General features: G+C 35.8%; 1 protein-coding gene across 2 annotated transcripts in view; it reads right to left on the bottom strand.

Annotated features, from left to right (window-relative positions):
* Nucleotides 1–885: 885 nt before the first annotated feature.
* LOC102688434 (relaxin family peptide receptor 2) overlaps nt 886–19,849 on the bottom strand; it is a 43,596-nt gene continuing 24,632 nt past the window's right edge. For both annotated transcript variants that reach the window (XM_015341871.2, XM_006628209.3), the window contains 12 exons: nt 19,645–19,716; nt 18,400–18,471; nt 16,244–16,318; nt 13,505–13,576; nt 11,806–11,877; nt 11,269–11,340; nt 10,572–10,643; nt 9,992–10,063; nt 9,221–9,450; nt 7,735–8,145; nt 6,244–6,462; nt 886–3,735 (listed from right to left, as the gene is read on the bottom strand). In XM_015341871.2, the coding sequence (XP_015197357.2) occupies nt 3,470–3,735; nt 6,244–6,462; nt 7,735–8,145; nt 9,221–9,450; nt 9,992–10,063; nt 10,572–10,643; nt 11,269–11,340; nt 11,806–11,877; nt 13,505–13,576; nt 16,244–16,318; nt 18,400–18,471; nt 19,645–19,716 (1,705 nt within the window). In that variant the 3' untranslated portion in view covers nt 886–3,469. The remainder of the gene's footprint in view (nt 3,736–6,243; nt 6,463–7,734; nt 8,146–9,220; nt 9,451–9,991; nt 10,064–10,571; nt 10,644–11,268; nt 11,341–11,805; nt 11,878–13,504; nt 13,577–16,243; nt 16,319–18,399; nt 18,472–19,644; nt 19,717–19,849) is intronic.

Here is a 19,849-nt window from a genome sequence, read left to right as displayed (position 1 = left end):
TTGATCATGGCAGACATGTACATGACCACTTGTATTTATTCTACTTCAGTCCCAATTTAGTTTAGGTCTGCCTAAATCACTGTTTTTTTAAAGATTAGGAACACTTGAAAGTTATTGTTCAATTAAGTAAGACATGTGTTCAATTAAGGGAACTGGTTCTTAAGAGCTGAGGGCTATCAGACCTGTGTTCTAAATGATGTCTAAATTATTTTATTTAAGCAATCAACCCTTAAATTTAGCATAATTTAAATGACCAATATAGATCTTTAGAAATTGAGGTTACCCATAAAACCTAGTGGACCAGGGCTAGAGACCTAGTCCTTTGATTTTTAAGTCAATGTTGAGGATAAATAATGAAAGACTGATCATTATTTGTATGGACAGATTTCAAAGTTCTAAAATTGAATGCACAGAGCCACGTCTTTGAGAAAACATAATGCCAGGACCTCAGTTGTTAAAATTTTAATTACTTGCAGTAACTGGTCACATTAACCATCTGCTGCAGATGCCCATCAGGTGACAGATTAAAGAGACCCATACAAAAATTCTAGTCCTCCAGGACCAGATTTCTGGCAATTCTGCAGTATTAATACATTGCATTTCCAACCCATCCAATCCACCTGTTTTCTAACCAATTCAAGGTTACAGGGGAACTGGAGCCTGTCTTGGCAAGCAAGGTGAGCAAGGCAGGGTAAACCCTGGACAGGTCATCAGTCCATTGCAGGACAGACACATAAATGTACAGTACACATTCACACCAGGGCCAGTTTTCTCAAAAGACAATTCACCCATCAGTATGTTTTTGGACCGTGGGAGGACGTCTATGTGAACATGGAAGAACATACAAACTCCACGCTACAGATCTGAGGCACGCTCCACGATAGTGCCTCAGATCTGTAACTCTGGTCCTGGAATAATTTGCTTAATAATCAAAAGTGTCAGAAAGAGATTTGTGTGAGGAATGCTGTAATTGTGCTTCTTCAAGGGAACTGAAGATTTTCTACTTCATTCTGGATTTTTTCTGAGATTTCCTTTGCCAGCAACTGCTGTCACATTATTCAAGAGAACCTGGTTCAGAGGAAATAAAAAAAGCTCATAGTCATATTTCACAGATATCACTTATTCCTTACAAATCAACACTTTCTTAGAGAGGGGTTCTTCAGATGATATGCAGCTTGTGCTTGATGGCAGACCCTCATATTAGAACGAACTGTTACCAAAAAGCACTTTAGGGCACATAGAAAAGTCTCAGTTTTGACCTTAAGAAGAAATTCAAGACACGGTGTGTTCTCTTTCATGAGACAATGTTCAACATTTTCATGTGCTTTTTTACAGGCTCAACAATTGATTTAGTTAATCAATAGCCAGATCAATGTGAATCAATAGTAAATTATAGATGAAATATATATTATTTAAGCAGTGAAAGATTGTCACTTTGTAGTGCGGGTGAAATAATGCAATAAAATACAATCATTTAGAGATTAGTTTTATGTATTTTCTATGAAGGTCTTAACAAGAAGGCTAGTGTTCAATTTTTATTATGATATTTTTCACGATGTTATTTTACATTTAGTTATTTAGCTTTCAATGTTCATATAGGTGTTTCAGTGAGGGTTTGTAGAAGTCTCCTGCTTTCTAAAAATAGTATGAACTAATAGAAAACAATGACAAAATGGGAAAAGAAAATAAAGGGTTGCAGAATACTGTAATTACACAGTAGATTACATCAAATAATATTTTAAAAATATATTGACTCTTAGGAATACAAGTGTTCTTTCTGGAATCTGAGGTACCAGGAGCTCTAAGGAGGGAACTGCATATAGGTCAATTTTATCATTTATTCTGAGAACACTGTAAATTCAGGTTTGGAGATTTCTGTTTCAGTTTATTGTAAATTGTTAATCTCTCTAACTCTTAAAAACTGCCTGATTTTTCATTAGATAATTAATGATATAGAAAGAACATTTTGTATGATAAAAATTGTTCACATACAAAAAAAGTTCTGTAACATTAAATTACATAGGTGCAAAATATATTAGACTATAATCTGCACTGGGTTTTGAGAAACAATATGTAAATAGAAGAGGTGGAAGAGGGTACTGAAAGCATTTCCTCAGGAACTCCTTCAATGGATTAAAATGCATTATACCAACAGTCTTTCACTATGGACAGAGAAAAGGGGTTTATAATGAAACTTTAGGAAAGAGACAGATCCCAGCTAGATCCAATCACTGGTTCGCTAGGGGGCCTCAAATAAGTATGGGACCTTCCATCCCAGCATTCCATGCGCAGACACACCTCCACCAACCCAATGAAGGTTGCGATACTTTGCCTATTTTCTAGGGAGTTTGGGACTATCATCCTTCAAGCCAAGACTCAAGGTTAAAGCACAAATACATCCGCAAATGCCTTTTTTTCTTTTTCTCTCAGTTAGGTACTGTACATTGATTGGGGTTTCTCTAAAACTCCTGAGCTGTTGGCTGCATTTTTGAAACCCAATCACAACAAAAATAGGTCACTATTAATTCTTATTTTTTGTCAATCATTTTATAAAGCAGGTTACCTGTAGGTAAATCTCCATTGTAAAAGCCTTGAAAAAAGAGAACTGCGAACCATTAATCAAAATAAAAGAACAATGTAAACAAGAACACACACACAAAAAAACTGCATTGGGAAAATACTATTTTCATGGAAAAGCAAATATTTTGGGAGATTTTTTCAGTGCTGGTGGATTGGCATGACCTAAGTTATTAGGAATTCCACAGGTAAAGGATTCCAACAAACTGCAAAATAGCCAAAGAATTTATAATTCATTTAAAAAAACAAACACAAACAACCTGGAGCCTAAATAATTCACACTTGTAAAGATGACAAGTATATCCATCTCAGGCAATTGTTGGGCTTTCAAAACCATAGTTTGAGTCACACGACATGTTTGCTTGTACAAATGAAGCACTTTGTCTTTTATTTACTGTACATTCGTCTAGATACTGTACACATTCTAAAATGTAAAACGTTTTCAGACTGTACACAATCTGAAATAGAACAAGTTTTGGTTTTTAGATGAGAGTCCCTCACATGTGGAGAATGCTCAAGATTTTCCTTCACGGGGACACCCCCCGCCTTTTTAAAAAAAAACAAAAATTCATACAAAACCTTGCTTGTAAACAATACAGTCATTAGTCTGTTGTTGAGTCTCAGAAGCACTGAAAATGAAACAATGAAATGCACCTCCTCTCCACAATTATATACATTTTCGGCACTCGGGTAATGTCTGCCTGGAGTGGACGGTATCAAATTATAATGGGAAAGGTCTTCATCATCGATGAAATTCACACAGAGAGTGTCAGGGGTGCCAGTTGAAAAGTGAGCCTGCTGTCTGTATAATTCTGCAGGCACGCAAGGAAAAGTAATCCTTGGAAAACAATATTGTTGGTTCATTCTTAAGGACTATGATAATACTCCTTACTCATAATCCATACTTGGCATTCATCTCCCCAATAGAGATCTGCTGTAGGAGTCCTTGGTGGTAGTAGGGTTGTTTGCAGGGATCCATGTATATGACAGAGGTGGTCAGGCTCTTCCTGTCCTTTTTGTGTTCAGCATTTCTCTGCCACCTGCAGAGCAACACTTCCACTTGCTCTCTGAAGAAGCTGGTGGTGAGTGTGTAGAGGATGGGATTCAAGGCGCTGTTGATGGGCAGAATGAATATCACCACCCACGAGGTTATGGTTCCTGTGAGAACACATACATAGAACTGTCACAGATAATTTATGGAAGCCCAAGGCTGACATCCAATGAAATAAAAATAAATCACGCCGGTATGTCACTTTAATATGCAATAATTAATACCATAATGTATTTGTAATATACTGCGTCAATGCAAAGCACTAGCTATTACGTGAACTGTAGAAAGCTTTTTTTGTTTGTGTGTGAGAGGAGGAAGCTGCAGAATCATTTTAAAAGCCCTTCAAGACTGATTCTCCACTAAATAATCCTGATACCCTTAGCCCCACAACTCGTAAATAAGCGCATTTTGCAGTATTCTCACAATGGCTCCGCAGAACTAATTTAAACATTTACTGTACACTCCTACTTTCAAATGTCACATATGAGGAATGTGTGGCTACAACTATATACTGTATATAACATTCATATAATGTAGATATTAAACAAACAGTTAGGTACTGTACCTTGCTTGTTCAGTTAAAAAATCTAAAATTGTCTTTCATTTTGACAAATCCCTCAAAAAACATTTACAGGAAGACAAATAGTAACCTTTTCTTCCACATTATTTTTTCCCATTTTAAATGAATTAAAACATCCTGTCATGTGGCCAGTTTTTCTTGACAGGCTAGTCTTTTTTCTAGTATTGCGCATCCTGTAATCAAACTCCAGAACAGATGTTCCATTGTGGGAAAATATCTACCAAAAAATGCGGGAATGATGTCAGGCGTCTACCAGAGGTTTTTTGTGTTTGTTTCCTAATAAATAATGGGATTAGGGAGGACATGTTCATTTTCCTTCAAGCTGGAAGAAATGTGCAAAGATGTACTATAAATGGTCTGGAAAAAAATGTAAATCTTTCCACCCTCTTCTTATCTTTCTAGCTTCTTCCTGGTCTTTGAAATTGTGGGGAGCTTTCTTGTGGAACAGAAAGACCCAGTTGTCAACAGGAAGAGAAAGAGCTTTAAGCCCTGCAAGGCTTTTATCTGGAAAGGCCTGACACCAAATCGCTGTCTCTAAGAATTCCTTATATTTCAAACTGTGTGATGCTTCACAGAAATCACTGCTGAGATGGGATTTTCTAACAATGGCATGATTTTAAAAATCTGCATTGATTTAGTTGTTGTTTTTCAGATAAACACTGGAGATTCTGTCTCACTATATTACATTTCAGGCGGTTCAAAATCTAAAGACAAAGTCCTGTTTGAGAAAGGATCATCTCATAAAGATAATATAGGTGACAGGTACTGTATATACTGTACTGTTGATTTATGGTTTGTTTGTGGAGGAATGTCTTACAGAAAATGCGTTGGACACTTGTTATACCATTTTCATGAAGCTTTGTATTACGGTGTTACTCAAAAGTGACTTTTGGGCATAAACGGACCAGTCCTGTTAATTTAGCAAACAGCCAGTTCAGCCTCAACGCTGATACAGTATACTGTATGTGAAGCAGTAACTTGAATGTGTGGTATCTTAGGACAATGTCACTGTTTGCTGTTGGAAATAAAATAATTCTCTCTTTGATCAGTTCAGAAAACCTAAAATAGTCTTCCTTTCTGTCAACTTATTATCTTATAAACAATTATAGGAAATGGTTGTACATTTGTCAAGGTGAAAAAATGCAATTTAATAATTTATTTACACTACTTTGTGTACAAATTCCCAGTGAGGAAAGGCTGTTGCTAGTGGGAGTCTGCTTGTACTGATACAAAGAATTGAGTACATTAATCAAATGCTTGTTATGTGATTACTAGGATTACACTTTCCCTGAGGGCATTAAGAATGACTGCTTTTAATTCACAATAATTCAGCCTTTTGACTGAATAATGGCTGCTTTCCTATACGCACTTAACTCTTTTCCAATGCTTTTAAAATACATTATATTTAATTGAGCTGGATTCGACATGAGAAACATTATTGTGGTTGACATATTTCAGGAAGATGCAGGCATTTGTACTGCACATGCACAAGTATTTTTTTTTTGTGGCTGCTTTTTAGCATGAAGCTCCCTGCAATGTAAATCACCCAATGGTACTTTATTCAGCCACATTACTCATGCTGCATATTCAGCTATATAACACATTCACGAATCCCAAGGCAAGACAAAGTGTATTGGACTCCATATTTCATAGGTCATACTGCCCTATGTTTTCATTTCCTCTCAGGTACTACATTTATCACATTATTTAAGTATTAAAAAAAACATTTTTTTGGGAAAGTTTTATAACTGCCAACCATAAAATGACATAATTGTTTCCTAAATAGCACAAAATTAAATGTCAATTGTAACAGATTGAGAATATAACTAGATTTGTGTAGCTACTATACACCTAAAATGAAATAGATGGTTCTTCCTGTGAATAAATAGCACTGCATTTTATTGCTCTCTATATCAGAGCACTTAAGGTCACACGTGTGGTGAGAAATACTGCGAGCGGTTTGATTAATCGGCCAGGTTTCATCTGAACTACCTCAGAGTGCACTCTCTGGAGGAGCAGAAGGAGTTTTACTGACCTGGAATCTCCACCTTCAACAGAGACAGGAGTTTCACTAGGAAAATAGGAATCCAACAGAGGGCGTCAGAGAACACAATGAAAAAAAATCTGTTGGCAACCGCTACGTCCTTGTGGAGGCGACTCCGTGTGTCTGTGGTGTTCAGGCCCGTCGTGTAGATGGAGTAGAACATGCTTGTGTAGGAGAAGACTATGATGAGGAAGGCAACCAGGTTGAGCCCTAAATAGACAGGAGGAAGAGCAACATGAGGTCCCTGCTGGTCTTGACTGACTTTTACTCTCTGGTTTTAAAGGAATGCAGGAACCATGTATTTTACACAAAGCTCTATGTACAAAAATCCTCCAATCAATCCAAACTGTTTATCCTGGTAGTGGTCACAAAGTACACAAAAATACCAAAGTGCAAAATAGGACTGAAAGTTTCAAAGAAAAAAATCAAGGCAAAGATTTGTGAACACCTGGTTATCTAACTATACAGCTAGATATCATATTTATTTACATATTAAATGTCTTCATTTTAGGGCTTCATTTATTGCTTTATTCAAGCACAATGCAATTACCACATGCTGTACAGTTTCATTCAGAAAATGAAATAATAGAGGCTTTTAGTCCCAATCTGTTTTCCAGTTAAAGAGACTTCAATAAATTAATCCTTCTGATGGCTGTTATCTTTTCCCCCATTATACCACCCAGCAAGCAGGTAGACTATTGTTCAGTTTTGAAATTTTTCTATCATTAATATGAAAGGCAGTGTTAGGTGGTAGAAACCAATTTTAAAGGCAGCTTTTGGTTTTTAATTTCTATTCTAATCAAATTGAAAAAGTTTTAAGTTCTACTTTCACCATAAAATGATTTTTTATCTCTTTATACAGTATGCAGTATATCAAGTTTATATAATTAATTACTGTTTCATCTGCCCATGCACAGTCCATGCAATTTGCTTCAAACTGCAGGAGTGCTATTGTAAGTAGAATTACTTCAAATTCCATGTAAATACAGACAAGGAAAACAATTGATTCTTTATGCAAATTAAATTAAATATACAATTCTGCCCGTGACTTGGACCTGATTTCAAAACATCATATTTTGCATTACTGAAAGAAAATCTGTTCGAGGACTAATTTTATTTGGGCCAGTAATGGTGTGACACAATTGTCAGACCATAGAAATCCTAGCTAGTGTTCTGCAAAAAGTATAAAACAGTACTGAAAGTTTTTAAAGTGTTTTTGCAAAAGATGGTCAGAAAAAGGTGGAATTTTAAAAATGTAGTCATTTGGTTTGGTGTTTCCCTACATAATGCTGGTGTATCCTTTTGGCACTTATGCTGCCTGCGGGGCAAACACTTTCATTATAATCACCAAAGCAATTGTAGTTAAGAACCACAAAGTCACTTTACACCACACAAAGAAACTGTGGTAGGTAAAGCACATTTAAAACATTTGTACCTGCTTCAACTGACATTATTTATTCACCTGTTTAGGATCATACTCACCCAGGAATATTCCTGTAGAATACCCTTTGGCTGTAGGCTTTTCCAGACTGTCTAAATGAAGAGGGAAACAGACCCCATTCCGACCATAATAGTTGCCAAACAGATCCTCATTCAGCAGAGGGACTGCAGCAATGAAAAACCCAATGAGCCATATGGATGCCAGCATGATCAGAGTCTGGCATTTTCCCGGGCGAGTGTTGTTGAAAGGGAAGACAATGACTAAGTACTTCTCCAGCGTCAGGTACGTTAGGAGCATCACAGACACCTCAGAGGAGAGCATAGCCAAAAATCCTATTGTGCGGCACTCAAGGCTTTCCATCCACTGCTCAGCATTTCGATTGTACTCTCCCCTGAATTTCAGGTCGAATACCCCAACAAAGAATAGATATACTCCCATCAAGCAGTCAGCACCTGCAAGTCAGTTTAAAACAATTCAGTATTTTGCCGTATGAAAAGCAAATCCAATAATATGTATTAGAAGAAGACTGTATATTGTAAGAGCTGCAAAGTGTTATATCAATTAATGTTTTTAGTATGCTCTTTTTTCTTCAATGTTCCTAACATCACTGCAAACCGATTTATCAAAGAGCTGTGCAGCATTTTTTTTAGAAATAATTTTGCCAAAGAATTGTTTATACCGGAGAGTGGTAGCAAGTCCTATCGTCCGACGCTTATTTCCAAAATTTGTAAAGAAAATGAATCTTGAAAATAATGTGGAACTTGCAATGAGCCATTTCCTGGCTGCAATGTCAGCTGCTACGTACTTATCAGTGACCCTTTGAAATGGCAAAGAGAGAACTGTTTTTGCACAGGGTTTGCATTTTAGTTATCCAATATATTCTAGCAGCGCTAGGTAATGAGCTACCGCTCACACTTTAAACATTTTCGTTTCAAAGAGGTATGTTTATAGGCAACTAGTGTCACAGTTGTTTCTAATATTACTCTTGCTCACATATTAATACTTGCTGTTTGTCTCCCTGCATGTTTTTAGTTCCCCTCCTTCATTCTAGCTTCACTACTGCTTCCTGTCTCCCTGGTTCATTCCTTGCGAAGGGGGTTGTGACAGTGCTGATCTTCAACCAGCACTGTCATTTTCTCAGCCAGATGACTTAATGCCAATGAATTAAGTACATGTGCCATCCTTTATATTCATCAGCTTATTTCTTCATTTCTTCAAGTTCAGGTAGGTAGCTGCGTCAGCATGCGTAGGCTGCAAAGGAACAAGTAATAGGTTTATTCCATGCTGAAAAGAGAAGAAAGAAAACGCAATGTTTCGGCCGTGGAGCCTTCTTCAGGTGAGGGTGCTCACACCTGAAGAAGGCTCCACGGCTGAAACGTTGTGTTTTCTTTCTTCTCTTTTCAGCTTGGAATAAACCTTTTACTTGTTACTTGAAAGAATGTTGTAGTTTGTGTATTTCATCATTTATTCAATTCAATTTAGTGGAACAGAAGAGACACATTTTCTATAGTAATGACAAGTACTTACAGCACAAAACCTTAATGCACATGGCGTGGAGGTTGTTCTCAGCTCTTATCAGGGTCCTCATGCAGATGACAAAGACATTGCCAAAGCAGGTGATGAAAGCGATGACCCAGACAGAAACTCTGAGGATAATATTTGCTAGAAGGTCCTCAAAGGAAGAAATCCCATCAGAATTCGGCTTGCACATCCGTACATGAGGGGCTCTGGAGCAGTACTGAAACTCTTTAAAATATCTGAAACACATATAATAATGAGAAGCAACATAACCCTTAACTGAACTAGAAATAAATGAAGAACAATTAAAGGTGAGGTTTGTCATTCATTCTAGCAATGTTCTTTTAGGTTAAAAACCTGACTATGGATCAGATGCAATCTGTGCCAAATAAGCTTTTATCAGTTCCCTAATACCTCCACTGCAATGCATTAAACACTTTTCCGTGTATTCACAAACACAGATTTAAAGATTTTTATATTCAAGCTGCTCCTGGAGCTTTCTCAAACATATAATCTCATACTGTATATTTCTATTTAAGCTGTTCTTGGAGCTTTCTCAAACATATAATCTCATATATTTCGCTTAACTTGTCTGGTTAAAGTAATATTTTACACTATACCTACACCGTTAAAAACCTCTGAGAAAACAATTCTGTTTAAGGGGAACCAATTTTTAAATCTAACTATCCACTGAAATCACACTTTTAATCAATGAATTAAAAGCAACTCTCCTCATGGTCTGAGATTTTCTAAACCCCTCAGGAAGATGTCAGTACATACATGTGAGATAGGTTTCTCATGGGCTGGAACATTCTGCTGTGTATGTTTGGGATTTCTATGCCCTCCATTACTCTGAGGAATAAGCACAATTTAAAATTAATGACTTGCCACTGCGTGATGGAAATTCATCACCTCCCTGCTAAGTAGTGCAGTGCCTTATTGGGCACAACCGTTCTTTGCAAAAGTAAATAAATGCAAGGACATCTTTACTCCTCTTATAAAATGTAACTTGTTTTGCTTGCAAGCAGATTTGTTGCTTTCTCCAAAAGAAAATTACATGCTACATCACATTGAATAAACACATTACACTGGAGCCTCTAACACTTACATCACATTAACTGCTGAGACAGCCTCCAGGTTTGCTACATCATTTCTACAGATTTTAAAAAAATACACTAATAGCATAAAATGCGCAGCTACAGTATTAAATTTTTGTTTCTTAATATACAGTACAACATAACAGTTGCATTTTGGCACCTACTGGTTATTAGTAACACCTACTGTACATTTTGTCTGAAACAAAAAATAATTACTGTCAGTTAATATGAACATATAAAGATAATGTAATTTTTTTACTTACAAGGATTTGAGCTGGTAAAGATGATCAAACTGACCAATATGTATGTGACTGAGTGGATTATGTGACATATTTCTGTAATGTTAAAAAAAATGGTTTTACTGCTATTACCATATTTTTCTAAGCCATATTTTGGTTTAGAAAAAAAAACTAAGAAGCATTCCTGTTTAAAAAAACCACTAAAGCCAAAATAATTTGTAGAATAATTTGTTCAGTTATGTGGAAGTATGTAGATGTCTTTCCTGAATTCCTCTAAAATTCTTTGTGCTGGTCACATCGGAGGCACCGTGTAAGAAATACTGAAATGGTATTGCTTCACTGCCAAAACTGAATGGAAACTGGAAGCTAAGTAGATATTTTCATTCTGAAAAAGGTCAACATGCTGTGTTTAGCAAAACTAGTGTTGACAAATTTGGATGAACACCCATACTTACATATTACATTCTATTCCTCTCTCTGTTAATGTTAGATGGCAATCCCCAAAAACTGGCAGTTGATTTCATTTTATTTTCGGTGTACCAACCTAAATAATGCTAATGCTAATTTGTACTGTACTTACATTGAATAAAAAGAATTAAAGAAGGTAGTTTGCTTTCTCTTTGAATATACCACAGTTTATATACAGTATACAGTACACACATTTCCAATTAATAAATATGTATGTAACACACAGACCTGAGACATAGCTTATGAAACTTACAGTTTCTGTAGGGATTTTAAGTCCTTATAGATATTGTATGGTAGTTCTGTAATCCTATTGCTTGATATATCTCTGGATAATAAAGGAAAGAAGATAAACAGGAACAGCATGAGAAACACATAACAAAAAAAAACAGAAATCCTTTATGGAAGTTTCAAACACCTTTTGGGGATTTGCAAGGGACTATTTCAAGAGCAAACGCAAATTTGCTAATTTTCCACTTCACCTGTCCAGTAAGTTTAGATGTATTGGTAGCCTTCAGAATGATTAAAGTTCTGTCTAAAAACATATGCAGTTCTGATATGCTGATCGTTAGATTATACAGTATAAGAAGAATAAGAATTAAACAGAATAAACAATAACTATATATAGCTCATTGAATAATAAAATAATCCTATTCCTGATTTTCTGATATAAAATAACACAAAACAACAGTTTTCAAGAACGGAAGCAGTCAAAAAACATCTTCCGTCAACAGCAGATTTTCATTCTAATACAACAGCTTTCCAATGCATTATCGAAAAAGTGAGTATTTACAGTTCTTCGAGTCTTCTGAGTGGCTGGAATGTATTTTCTTGAAGAAATTCTATTTTATTGCCATGTAGCGATCTGTAAAATAAAATCACATGAATTTGACTTAGTACAGTAGTTAGTAGAAATTACATTAGGTACAGTACTAATGCTGCTTTTCAGTAAATCTTACAGAAATATTACAAACTGAAAACTTAGAAAAGTTAGTGTTTCCCAAACACTTTCAGTGCTTTCAGACGTCATCAGGATTTTCAGAGAACCAGTAAAGAAAAATATAAAATGGATCAGGCAATTAATTTAAGATGTTGTGAGAAACTGCAGTTTCATCGTACGATATTTGTTTTTTTAAGTTTATCGCATGCACATTACTGTACAAAATTTCTGCACTGTGAACTTATTTGACAGTTAACCAGCAAAGAGAAACAAACAAGACACTTGATAACCATTATACAAACAGAAAAATAGGAAAATGTTTCCTTTCATGCTTCGAAATACAAATGTGTTTCAACGCTGATGCTCTGATTGACGTGTTTGAATTAGTAATGACACTATCTGTGAGGCTCATGTATTTGGTTAATTATCTGCTTTGCTGGTAGTGGTTCAGAAAGACTGAAGTGGAACTAACATAAAACTTCTCTCCAGTCTAGTAACTCACAGGCAGCATCTGATTAATGGCAACCTACAGTAGTTCAGTGTGATATACAAGAAAGTTTAACCTTTTAACCCCTGTTGTTTTAAAATACAGATTTTTAAGTGCATTTTCACAGTACACTGAGTTGACATTCCAAAATACACTGAAGACTAGAATGAATTGCTAACCTGGTATAAAAGGAAAAAAAAACTATAGCATCTGGCCTCATTTGGAAACATGATCCATCATTTAACTTCATTTCGAAACATTGCTGTTGGAAATGCTCTGTATTTTCCAAAAATATTTTTTCCTGTCATGTTACTGTACATGAAGGACACAGGGAAGAATGTGGAACAGAAATTTTAGTCTTTTATCACACCTAAAGTGAAGAGCTCAACTGAATCTTGTTTATAAAGTATTAACAACAATAAGACAAAATGGGGCTTTGAAGATTTTAGGAATGCGGAAAGCACAGTTTACCTAAGAGGACAGTCAAAGGCTACAGGTACTCAATTCTACAACAGTTTGTGAAGATAAATATTTTAACATTGTTATCTCCACAAGAGATCCTGGGTGTCTTTTTCTGAAACTTAAAGTAACAAATTCCATATTATAAAAGCTGCCTAAAAAATCTTAGTTTGCAGTTTGGCAAATTTCCTTCTTTTTAAAAAGATTACAACCCACCCCCCTTTTAACTGACTGAATTCTTATTTTAAATTCATATTATGTTCAAAATAAAACATAATACAGTACCACTAACCCTTTGGATTAAGCTTCAAGTGGGTTGAAAAAGGTTTAAGAAGAGTTGTATTTCAATGTAATTTTTAAGCTGCTTAGTTAATTTTAATCTTAGTCGATCTAATTTTAAAACTGAAGGTGAAACACAGCACCATAACAGAATTGTTTTCTAAAAAAAAAACAAAATAACCTATACAGTACCTGTTTTAAGGTGAATTACAAACAATTCCAATATGATGCCTATAAACAGGGTATAATCTCAGTGTCTGTCCTGATACTGTATATACAGTAGATATATTTTTATTTATGGTACTGTAAGAACAGATGTCTACTCACAAAACAGTAAGTTCATTGCACATCATGAGCGTGGAAAAATTGATCGTTTTGACATTGTTCCCCGAAAAGTCCCTAGAATACAAAGAAAAGCAGAGATAAGAACTTAAAAGATGCGGCAAACCAGCACAGATACTATTTTGAAATATTACCAGAACAAAATGAAGCCAAGGTGCATGAATGTGAGTGCCAGATTGTGCCGAGACTAAATTAAGGTCTCATTCAATCCACCCAGTCCTTCAGTTCCTTCGGTCTTTCTTTGGGAGATGCTGCAGCACCTAAGAGCTCGCTTTCAAACAAGCCCAACAATGGGCCAGTGCCAACGTGTCTGCACAACCTGTTCTTGAAGAACACAATCGAGACAATAATAAGGGTGGCAGGGTTGCATTTTCAAAGAGCTCCTGTCCTGAGAGGTTTGAGTGACATGTTCTTCCTTCCTCAGTTGCTAGCTGAACAAGAAATGTCTGTTCCTGTACGAACAAACATTAATATGAAAAGACTAGTGTAGCAAAGACAAGTCATTGGTAACATTTCAGAACATGAGGTACCTGGAAGGCATGTATTACTGTGTAGGATTTCCCTACACAATTTGTACGGCCTACGAAGGAGGGAAACACTAGTAACGAACGAAAAACGAGCTGAAACAACATGCTTGCGATCGACTCTAGGTATGTATATTCATGTAGACACAAGGCTTACTAGGTGTGGCATAGCATAATTCTTTGGCCTCCCGACTAACAGGCTGTTAGTTTGGGGACTGCAGACACTGCTGTTGTACCTGGAGTGCAGTACGGTATTTTTCCCCAGTTGACCCAGTCCATCTAGCTGTATAAGTTAGGACCAGCAATGCTGGGGGGTGATTCCTGCGACAGACTGGTGTCCCATCCAGTGGGGAATGGGGAAGGGGTTGGGGGAGTCCAGGAAATGGAATGGAAACTGGGATGAGCTCTGACCCAATGAGCTGGGCTTCTGGTATTGACTCTACTTCTTTATACAGAAGAATTACACCATGTCTGCTAATGTGTAGGAAAACATTTCAATTGGAACATTACAACTTATTTAAAATGTTCATAAGCCATCAAATATAACTTAATATGAATTAATACTATATGCCTTTTGATTTTAATTTTGTTCCTACCAGAGGAAAATTATTTAACTGTTACCTGATTAATAGAGTCAAAAGTCTCTTTTTACAGTTGGAATATCATATAATTTTTTGAGTCATTGAGGAATTTGGATCCTTAAATCAAGCTTTATTCTTTGGGTGGTTATAGTTTCCGCCTCACTCTTCCTTACTGGTTGGCCTTATAATAGCAGTATTACTTTAAAATGAGTGCTTTCCTTCTCATTTGGTCATAAACACACATGTGGCATTTAAAATAAGGAGGTACACTTTATAATCTAAGTAAATTGATGCAGTTTCATTGGACTACATTTTATGATTCAATTCAATTGGCAGAGACATACAGTATACTGTATGCCTGGGAAGGCTGCCTGAATCAATACACATACTGTATATCTAAAGTACTCTTAAAACTCTCACCTGTTTTATTGCAGATGGTTGACATGATTTTTTGGAACTTTGGGAAAACATAACACAGCTAAGAAACTATAAAACACATTGCTTATATCAAAGCTGTTTCACTTCATTATGTTACAAATCACTTCTGCCCTGGGGCTGAAATTGTGCCAGGTAGATGACAGCACATGTTGTTATCAAATTCCAGCATTACTACAGCATTTTAAAGTGTGCTGCCCATTTGTATGTAGATCACATGAAATTATCAATATCTTTGTGCACTCTTTTGTTTCTCTCTTTATTCAAGAAAAAATACTTCTCATAATGTAGACACCAGTTATAATTAAATTTAGTGAGTCCTGGATTTTGTTTTGGCTATTTCTGATTTTCTGTCTTCCTGGTGTATTATGGGTGTCCAGCATTATTATTCTTGACAGATGTTTCTGGACAGATTGTTATTTGCAGTGAACACAAGCTGACAGTGCAAAAATAAAACAACAAAAAAGATTAATCAAATGTCAAGGAAGGGAAAAGATCCAGGATGATGATTATCACAGTGGTACGGGTCTGAGTGTGTAGTTCCTGGCATTCCAGCGCTGGGAAGTACTTTCAGGAATTATGTTTGTTGTAATAATTAATTTACAGTACATTTGCAAACAGCCAAAACAGAAAAACAACATACCTGCTAATTCTCCCTATTTAGAGCAGGTTTGCTGTATGCTTCACCCCAGATTCTACAGTACTTATATTGTGACACTATATTTATTTGTGAACCTCGACATTGAAGTTGTATGCCTTTAACTTCTCAATATATATTCGTACCTTCTCATAAATTGAAAGAGACTTAAGCTTAAAAACCTTTACTGAAAACAAAGACTACTTATTGACATTGCTAAGTGACACCCCTTATTTAAAAAGGATATAGCTGATGTGAAATGTTAAAAATGTATAGCAACATCAAAAGATAAGGAAAATGCATAACATTTCAAGTGCTGCTCTTAAATGTCAGTTCATAAAGGCCCCTCCAAGTGAAAAGCTGTCTTTTCTTACTGTATTGTGACACCTAGAATTCTGGAACTGGCAACATCTGCCTCGGTAGTTAATCCACATGTCAGGGTTCTCAGCTGTAGTGAATTGCAAAATGCCATACACCTCAAAATGCTAAAAAAAAAACATTCAAACTAATTAGCTACAAAGCAGCCAATGTTGTACAGTATACTTACAGCCAGTTAAGAAGCATCATCTCTGAGCACAGTTTTGCTTTGGGAAGCTGCTCCAGTGAGTTATTTACCATGGACCTGCAAAACCGGGAGAACCCATTTAAATCTGCTTAATCCCTGAATATAGAATGAAGAAAAAAAGGCAGCCTGCCTGCTCCCTGCTGTGTTTTAGCAACTGTGACAGATGCAGTTCCATCCCTGCCAGGATTCGATCACAGTTACCTGAGAACTAAGAGTATACTGTACAAACGGCCAGATCCCTGCTGAGCGAATTCTACACTGTGTAGATTTCAAGGGGGTGATGCCATCTTCTGTAACAGGCTCTTGTGCACTGAGCCCTATTATGGAAGTGCGCCTGTAATCGTGGATTTTCCCAACATAAAACAGATTACAAAGCACGGCCAGAGCAATTTATGCGCTTGCGAGCAACAAGGTGGCAAGTGTGTATGAGTCTGAACATCTGTTTAAAACTCCTGCTGAGGCACAGCATCTCCTATTCCATTGCTTAAGCTACCATGTCATGTATGTACTGTAGCTGCCACAGAATATTATATAATTCTGCTTACTAAGTGTTAAAGAACAAACACAGCACTTTCAGAACCAATAAATCAGTCCTGGAAAACTTCACGTCTACAAATGAGACAGTTACTAATTGCAGAAGTAAGTGGCTGAAGCTTTGCTCACTGTGTGGAAGGAGCAGAAATCACACTAGTTTTAAGTCTGCCAGTACCATCAATGTACTGTAGAGAAGAGAGATAACACCATGGTTTTGTGGTACATAGAAGAATATGAATGCTAATGATTGGCTTAAAGGTATGGTTGTGTGCAACATTTCTTGTGGTCAAAGTATTAAAGGTTATTATTTCTTATGAGATTTCTTATGCTTAACCTTGTAATTCTGCACAAACTTGCTTGCATTAATCTTTGATTGGTTGGTTAAGTAACCAGATAGATAAAAGTAAATGCAGACAGAAGAAGGAGATGATAATTTTCCATACAGTGTATATTATACTTACAATAAACTGTACTGTATGTGTATAACTAAAAAAGCAATAGTTTCCATTCAGAAAGACTAACAAAGTTCTTCAAACATGCCTAGTCATTTTAATAATACATAGAATTAGCAGCAGTAGTTTAAAATACAGTAATAAGGTAATTCTCTGATACATCAATTAGCAGGCTCTGATATACAGTACAGGACACAAACACATCATAGACTCCTCAACTAAGGCAGCTACTAAAATGATCCAGCAATTGAGGCACACAGATCTGGGCAAATCACATCTAAAAGAATATCTTGGAAAAATTAAGCACTGTTGTTTATTTATAAATATATGTTTGGCTTCAGTACATAATTTAATCTGTTTTGCTACAGAGCTACAGAACACAATCTGGGTAATTTTCAAAGCAATACTAAATAACAAAAAAGAAGATTTATTTTCAAAAAGCTAATAATTGGAAAAAGGCAAATGTGTTATGTTTTATTCTGAACTGTAACGAACCTTTCAGAACGAACAAAGGTAGGAGATGTGTGTGATTCTAAAGGACCAGCAGTTAAGATAAATTACATATTAAAGAGCTACCTTCACTTCCTCATATTCATTGACAGACACTTCTGAGGTCTCTAAAGACTTGTGCAGTTGGATACAATAGTAGACGGCACTCAGTACAAACATCAGCAGAAATGACAGAAAACCACATGACGGTCTAACGACATAAAATAGACAAAAGGAGTATATATAGTAAAGCAAAACTGAATCTAGGAAACAAGAAAAAACAGGACAGAATGCTCATAGTGAAAACCAATGAGAGAGAAAGAGAAGAGCTTCTACAATATGGACAAAAAGACAAGAAACATGCAAAGAACAATGCAGATACAGTTCCAAGAACAAAGGTGCAATGGCTTTTTGCTTTGTTTTTATTCCCTCAATAAGAGATCATAAATATGTTCTAGTTACATAGTTTTTAGATGAATAACTGTAATGAAATACTTCTTTTGAGGTAATCAAGATGATGAATGGAGATATTCCTGAATACACTATAACAAGCGCAGACATAATGAAAACATATTCATAAAACTTTCAGAACCACAGTACACATATTTTTCACGATAAGAAAGGTAGACAATTGATCTGGAAAGTGCCAAGCATAATACTTACAAGAAAAATAAGGACTTTAACCCAGCAAATGTTTGCTGACTAATGCTCTTTATTGGATTATCATCAAGGATTCTGGGTTTGAAAAGAAGAAAAATTGATTAATGATTATGTCAATAAAGTGCATGGTGAACTCCAGTTCGTCACACTTTGCAAAGTGGAAAATAAGTTCACAAAAAATAATAATTCAGTACAGACCAAACTCTTTCTTAAAATTTACTTTAACCGTGGATCAGCTGAGTCTCATTAGTTATATCTCCTACAAATCCTTTGTCTGACTAGTACAAATTGTATGTGACTAGATTTATAGTATGGGACTTGATTTATCATGATAATTTTGGATCTGCATAATGTGCACTTAATGCATATTCTTAATTTTAAAACATGCTTTAATAATGTACAATAATAATACTGACAAACAGACTTCAAGCATAGTTTTAAACTACACAGGACAAAGAATATAAAAACACTATGTTAATATTTAAAATAAATGCATACAGTATATACAAAAGTGTAAATGATTGGTGTTTTGAATTTCTACACCTTCATAGGAAGATGCACATACTGTATCCTGCTATTCTGAACAATGCCCAAGTTAAAAAAAAAATTGGAGATACTATTTCTTGCTTTGTTTTAAATCAAAGCTAAAATTATTCTAGTATTACCCTAATTATGTATCTGACAATTAAAATGTCTAGGCCTTTCCTTCCATTATGTAAAGCCTTTATATGATACATTGGCACAGTCAAACACCATGTAAGATGAAACTGCTGTTGATTCTAAACAAACAAAGAATATCAGTTAGACACTGCTGTTGTTAAGCACGCAGTGATAGTGAGAAAGCTGGGTCAATGGACGGCTTCCATTCGAGATACACATTGTGTTCTCCTACCAACCTCACTGGAAATACACATTCATTTTAGCTTCACAGAAGAGAAAATAACTTAATCCAACCTTAAATACCAAGGCTATTAACTACCGCATTCTAAAAGCTAACACTCCCACGCCATGAGCTAATACAGTATCTTTCCTTTAGCTTCATGTACTGCCCTTACAAAAGAAAAGATAAACATATTTATAAATAGGACAATTAATCAAGCACTGAATCATTAAAGTGAAAAGTTTTCGGCTTTTATATTTGCAGTAATTATTACGGTTTAAACACTGCTGCCAAAGCGGTCTCTCATTAAAAGGTTGCAAATATGTCACTTAATATAATATGCTCCAGTTTCTCTTCAGCATACTTACAGCCATTGTAATTTAGGCAGATCACTGAAAACTCCAGGCTTCAATAATGTGATGCAGTTTTGACTGAGAGACCTATAAAATAAACAGTTTTTATGTCACCAATGAATGAGCATTAAATCTTCCAAACAATGGATTAATGATCATTTGTCACCCATGAGCCTTCTGAAATAATAAGTAGTGATCCTCTGGGAAACACTAGTGTAGC

Source organism: Lepisosteus oculatus, chromosome 5 (assembly GCF_040954835.1).
Source record: "Lepisosteus oculatus isolate fLepOcu1 chromosome 5, fLepOcu1.hap2, whole genome shotgun sequence".
Lineage (NCBI taxonomy): Eukaryota > Metazoa > Chordata > Actinopteri > Semionotiformes > Lepisosteidae > Lepisosteus > Lepisosteus oculatus.
Note: the sequence above shows the minus strand (reverse complement) of the source record. Positions and strands in the feature narration are given on the sequence as shown.